We start from the raw sequence: 7500 nt of genomic DNA on the forward strand, positions 1-7500 counted from the left end.
AAATAAAATGAAATAATCATTGGTGAAAGTTTAGTCTGGCAGCTTTAGTTCCTCTCGATCTGTTTAACAGCGAAGTGTCATTGTTCAAATAAAGCTGATCTTTATCTAGTAAGTAAGAATGAAAAAACAAAGACAGGATGTGAGGATGTGCTTGTCTGTAAAACAATTTGAAATAGTTGATAAATTTGTAATAAGGATGTAATATAAGGACATATAGCCGGTTTAAATGTACAGAAACACAAATTACAGATCAGACAGGACAAAAAGTTCCAGAACATTCTAATCTAATAATAAACCGAATAAAGCAAAACAAAAAAAAGTGTGTGTATGTTACCTGAGGAGGTTTACCACACATCATGTCCCAGGTGCCGTACTGACCCTGAGCCTGGCGGTAAAGTCGAACCGCGTCTGTAAACGCCGGGGTCTGAACTTTACATTCCTCTGACAGGCCTGAGGAAGAAACAGATAAAGCAACAGGGTCAGAATGATATAATCACCATCATCATCTTCTTCATCCTCACTATTTATTTAGTGACGTTGCATTAAAAAAAACACACCCTAGGGTCCTATTATTGGAGTCATGACTAAAATCATACAGGAGCAATATGCATGTATTTGTTTCTATTCTTTTATATATATTTATATTCGTTTTCTAAAAGTAGAGTGACATCAATATCTTTTTTTGGCTCCCTACCAATCAGGCCTTGAGTTAGGTGACAAGATGTGAGAAAAAAATAAAAAAAACATAAGAAGGAACAAACTGCCGTGAATTCGAGTCGACGTGTCGAACAGGAAAATATTTCTTTGCTAATAATCCAATGTTGCCATATAGAGATTGATTGAAGAGAATTTTGAAAGCTGTAGTGGAAACAGTAACATTACATCACAAGAGGAACTGTTTACAATGTGTATTACAAAAAATAAAAGGAAACTAATGAAAGAAAATGTGCATGTGTAGTATCCACACAGTGGGTTTAACTGCCATAGCCTTTATAGGAAAAACAAATAGACCCCAGGGGATTCTCAGTTCTGTGTCTCCGGGGAAACTCCTAAAAACCCCTTTATTTGTTTTCAATGTAAAACTCACCCAGGGAACATCTGAGGACCCTCAGGTCCCATCATCATCATCATCATTATTATTATTATTATTATTATTATTATTATTATTATTATTATATCCCTACATTGCACACTTATAAAAAAGCTTATTTGCATTGTTTAAGTTACTAGATGGAGTAAGTGTTCTACTATCAAACAGAAGCACTGAGGAACCCTTTCATTCTAACTGCTCATATGTACAGTAGTGTCTAGGGAATAGTGAGTAGGGTGCAGTTTCAAACAAACTGTGGCTTAGTTCCCAAAAATGAACTAAATAGGGAAGTAAGAGTGACAGTATATGAACTATGTCACTGGTGTGACACACACACACACACACAAATACAAGCACAGACACACAAATACAAGCACACATACAAGCAAAGGCACACACACACACACACACAAATACAAGCACAGACACACAAATACAAGCACACATACAAGCAAAGGCACACACACACACAAATACAAGCACAGACACACAAATACAAGCACAGACACACACGCACACAAATACAAGCACAGACACACACACACACACAAATACAAGCACAGACACACACACACACACAAATACAAGCACAGACACACACACACACACAAATACAAGCACAGACACACACACACAAATACAAGCACAGACACACACACACAAATACAAGCACAGACACACACACACAAATACAAGCACAGACACACACACACAAATACAAGCACAGACACACACACACACACAAATACAAGCACAGACACACACACACACACACAAATACAAGCACAGACACACACACACACAAATACAAGCACAGACACACACACACACAAATACAAGCACAGACACACACACACACACAAATACAAGCACAGACACACACACACACACAAATACAAGCACAGACACACACACACACACAAATACAAGCACAGACACACACACACACACACAAATACAAGCACAGACACACACACACACACAAATACAAGCACAGACACACACACACACAAATACAAGCACAGACACACACACACACACACAAATACAAGCACAGACACACACACACACACAAATACAAGCACAGACACACACACACAAATACAAGCACAGACACACACACACACACAAATACAAGCACAGACACACACACACACACAAATACAAGCACAGACACACACACACACACAAATACAAGCACAGACACACACACACACACAAATACAAGCACAGACACACACACACACAAATACAAGCACAGACACACACACACACAAATACAAGCACAGACACACACACACACAAATACAAGCACAGACACACACACACACAAATACAAGCACAGACACACACACACACAAATACAAGCACAGACACACACACACACAAATACAAGCACAGACACACACACACACAAATACAAGCACAGACACACACACACACAAATACAAGCACAGACACACACACACACACACACAAATACAAGCACAGAGACACACACACACACAAATACAAGCACAGAGACACACACACACACACACAAATACAAGCACAGAGACACACACACACACAAATACAAGCACAGACACACACACACACACAAATACAAGCACAGACACACACACAGTGCTGGTTATTGTTTTGGGCTGCTTTTGTTTATTGATGGTTACAATAAATATATATCCATAATTAAAATATCAGTTGACATGCTTGTATGTATGTGTGTGACTTATGACAAAGAGGGGAAGTAAGCAAAAGTGTGCTGGGTGTGGGGCCTAGAGGAGTGGAGACAGGAAGCGCACACACACACACACCCCAGAACATGTGTTTTGTAGCACTGTTTCACGTAACCACTTTTGCCTAGTGCTGATGCTCAGAAAATAAATTTAAATACTTCATTTTAAATACTGTTTTGTCACCAGCTTTTGAAAATAAGTCATGCTGCCAGCTCTATAATCAGACCAGGAAGGGTAAATGTAATGAATAAATAAATAAATAATGTAAAAAAATACTTCCCGTTCTAAGCTAATGTCTGTGGTCTGATTAATAAATAAATAATAGATAAAATGATTTTATTCAGGGTTCTTTATAAGCAGGAGAGAGAATCATAGTGATATCATAAGAAATGACATGACAATTATTAATATTTAAATATATTTTTTAGATTTCATCACGTTTAAAATCGAATAATAATCTGTGTTAAAAATGACTTGATTACACAAACTGATTAATTACAACACAAGTGCGTCATGTCCGTTACAGTGTATTTACATAGTGAGCTGCATTACTGGAATCACATCTGGAGCGCAGTTGAATCTGTGATCTACTGCATATAGCAAGCAAACGTACTGTAATCATTGTGACACTGAAAACACTTTAACGTAATAGAACATTATTAACCATTCTTTACTCCCTGTATTCTCTTCCTACACGGTTCATGGCATGGTTGCTATTTAGACCGTTTCTTCTACACGTGTTATCAGTTCCTGTTAATCTCAAAGCAAATTCCTGCTACGTACTGTAGATATTACGGATTTTAGCCTATTTTATCCCACCGGCTACGAATGTGACCGAAAGGTTGTAAAGTTTACATAAAGGAGCTTGTATTTAGGAAACACTTGCTTCCAATAAGGGTCAAGGTGAGGACCACTGGGTGTGAGGCGGAAATATATGAAACACTTAATTCAGAGCTATTTAGAGTAACCTGCCCATCCCTCAGCACGTTCTCCGGAAACATCTGTAGAAGGAAATCAGAGAACACTCCAAAGGAATACCGCAGAACATGTGAAACTCCTCACATGCAGTAAACCAAGATCAAACCCAGAAACCTGAAGCTGTCAGGAAGCAACCTAACTCACTGAACTATTTCTCATAGTTATATTCATGGTTTCATATTATTATTTTGGAGCAACCGGTCACATGACCATGAGTTTATGCATGTACATAGCAGAGCTGTGAAAGGAAATGACTCAACATGTTGTAACACATTGCACGGTGCGTATAATCTTCAAAGAGATACGAAGGTTATAAATATTAAGTAGATCAGCTTTCTCAGAGCGAATGGAAATGTATCTTCTACACAGTTTGGCTGATCATCCTATTTATCTTCACTGCCCTCATTTTATGTGACAAATGACAAGGTACAGTAATACAGGACGTGATTATATTTGAACCGCTATTAATTAATTTTAATTACAATGAGGAACATACTGTACAAGCTACTGGAAGGATTTAAAGATAAAAATGGGAACCATGGGATGAAAAGGAATTTAATCAGAAGAATAACATTCCTTCTTTATTGTGCATAACCTACATGCAAGATTTACTCCAACCTCATTATGACTTTATCTTGATGCGTCCCAGCTGTGAGGTCAAGACAAAAACATGCTGAATTACTCATGACTGCAGCTCGACACAGGGCCTGGGAAATTAATTGACCTCACATAGCAGATTTTATAGAGAACTTAATGTATATTGACTTCATCTTAAACATATACACATACATAACATGTTCACACACACAGACATACTCACACAGACATACGTATACACAGATGTACTCACATACAATCATGTACACACACTCATACACAGATGTACTCACACAAACATGTATACACACACACTCACACATGTACACATACAATCATATGTACAGTACATAGTCACACTGACAAACGCACACACACTTACGCCCACACTCGCGCGTACGCGCTTACACACAAGCTGCTAAATTGCTGCTAAACCAGAGCATTTATATAAAATCTGCTTTGTTTCACAGCCGCTGCACAACATTAAGTGCAACCATAAATGATTCTAAAATACAGTGTCAGTCAAAAAGTAAAATATAACTAGATTTGTAAAGTTTGTCGCAACAAACTTTGATGTTGGCTTTGACGATGCAAGTATAGTGCTTTTTGGAGGCAAGTGGACATAAGAGTTATTGTTGCTTTTGGAGGCAAGTGGACAGAAAGCTAGGTTGCCAAAACATTTGGAGGTAAGCAGAGACAAGCATGTGACATCATCCAAATACTCCTGAGGCAGTTTCTCACATTGGGCTGATTGTTTTGATATGTCACTTATCCATGTTGTGCTATTTTTTGATTTTCACGTGACATCACGTGACGTCACATGATGTCATCAGAATACCCGTGGGGAAGTTCCCCTCATTGTTCTGAGTGTTTTGATATGTCACATGTCCATGTTGTAAAAAGTTTTTTGATTTTACATATTTTGGGGGCGGGGCTGCGGGACAACCGAAAGGCCAGTCGGTACACCAATTTAAAAGTTTGTTCAGAGTATCACCCTAAAGGAGCTGGGCGAGTTTGGTGTAGATAGTTCCAAAGCTTGCCGAGTTATAAACCTCCAAAGTTTATAATGGGAGTCTATGGGAAAAAAGGCCAGTTTGAGACCTAGTACTGGAAGTACCGGTACTCGGATCGCTTAGAAAAGTAATAGCAACAAACTTCAGACCAGGGTCTACAACATATCTGAATTTGGTGCATGTGGCTCGAAAGCTCTAGGCCGCATTAAATTTTATAAATTTTTGTCTAAGCTTAAATAGGAAAACAGAATGTTGGCTTCTACAAAGCCAACATAATAATCTGAAAAATCGTTGCATCAAATCAACTTTGCCTTTCTGGAGTCTATCACACACTATCATGTGTTGATTATCCAACAGCTGCACATCCTGCTGTGTGTTTGGTTCTGGATAAGAGCGTCAGCCAAAATGTAAGCAAGAAGTAAATGAGAGTTAAGGGCATTGCTCAGGGGCCCAGAGGTGGCAGCTTGGTGGACCTGGGAATTGAACTCACAACCTTCCTATCCAACACCTTAACAACTGACCTACCACAACATCCCATAACTAAACCCATCACACTCTTGTTCACACTAAAATCTTGTTCTTGACTAAAAGAATCTTTAGAGTTTCCCCAGAGTTCCCTCCCTCCAATTTGCCAGCATACTTTTGAACCCCAGATGCATTCCAGCAATAACACGACCCCTTGTTCGGTTCAGAAGAGCCGCTGAGAAAGTGGAGCCTGGGCCAGCCGTGCTGCTAGAATGACTGATACGGCCACATTCTTCTGTGTGAACTTCACATATTGAGTTACACGTCACATTCGAGTGTTTAAAGAGAGAAGCAGGGGAGTCAGGGCAGATTTTCACACGAACCTGTAGACAGACCTGCATAACTCACTCAACCCAGTCTTGACTCATGCTTTCAGCTTCCCTGCCATAAGATTCCCAGAAAATTCATCATCATTGTTTATCGTTTTAAAGTATTACGCCTCCACTTTTTTCCCCACCTCTATTGAAATCCAGGCAACTCATCACAGCTGTACTTACCATCAGATAAGATATGCATCATAAAATAAAAGCTTTCTGCTTTTAAAAATGCAACCTGCTAGTTTATATAATGACTCCATCTTCCTCATCATCACCACGATCTGTCCGGAATCACTTTCACTGCCCAATTACGTTTCACAATATTCACCCTTTAATGGATTTATTATTTTATACATTTTATTTCCGTCATGCAGTATACATATCTGTCTAGTGTACTTCAAAAGTATTTAATTCATCTATCATTCCTTAATAAAAGCCAAGAACACATTCATGCCATATGTTCAAAACTTTCACACTGACTTTCACATTAAAACTCAAAATCATATAATTTAATATATTCAATTAAAAAAAACGTACGAGGCTAAAAATGAATACCATCTAAATGAACCCCTTTTTACCAGGAACGTACATTTTTTTAATCAGTATAAACAAATGAATTATTTTATCTCAGTGAGTCTGATATAAAACGGTTCGGCGCCTATCTCAGGCGTCATCGGGCATCAGACAGGATACACCCTGGACGGAGTGCCAACCCATCACAGGGCACACACACACACACTCTCATTCACTCACGCAATCACACACTACGGACAATTTTCCAGAGATGCCAATCAACCTACCATGCATGTCTTTGGACCGGGGAGGAAACCGGAGTACCCGGAGGAAACCCCCGAGGCACGGGGAGAACATGCAAACTCCACACACACAAGGCAGAGGCGGGAATCGAACCCCCAACCCTGGAGGTGTGAGGCAAACGTGCTAACCACTAAGCCACCGTGCCCCCCGTCAAATAATATATATAAATATATTATTTGTAATAGAGCACATTCGTTTTTCTATGCTTCCCTGATTGTTTTTAATGTTATTTAAATGAAAAATAAATTTTAAGCATATGATCATACCATCGTATTATTTACTGCCATGCGAGCCGCATATTAAAGCTTGGCGAGCCGTAGGAGGCTCGCGAGCCGCGCAATGAGTAACACTGGTTTAAGGGGTGAATAGGGTATTTTAACCCTCGTCAGCTCGCCGTCAGGATGTAGAGAGAAGATCGTGTGTAACTG

At 39.2% G+C, this 7500-nt stretch overlaps 1 protein-coding gene across 1 annotated transcript in view; it reads right to left on the reverse strand.

Annotated features, from left to right (window-relative positions):
- The window catches only part of niban2b (niban apoptosis regulator 2b), a 42734-nt gene that overhangs the window by 12707 nt on the left and 22527 nt on the right, over positions 1-7500 (reverse strand). Inside the window, exon 6 of the mRNA XM_060883246.1 lies at positions 335-450. Within this exon, the coding sequence (XP_060739229.1) occupies positions 335-450 (116 nt within the window). The remainder of the gene's footprint in view (positions 1-334; positions 451-7500) is intronic.

Source organism: Tachysurus vachellii, chromosome 12, assembly GCF_030014155.1.
Source record: "Tachysurus vachellii isolate PV-2020 chromosome 12, HZAU_Pvac_v1, whole genome shotgun sequence".
NCBI lineage: Eukaryota > Metazoa > Chordata > Actinopteri > Siluriformes > Bagridae > Tachysurus > Tachysurus vachellii.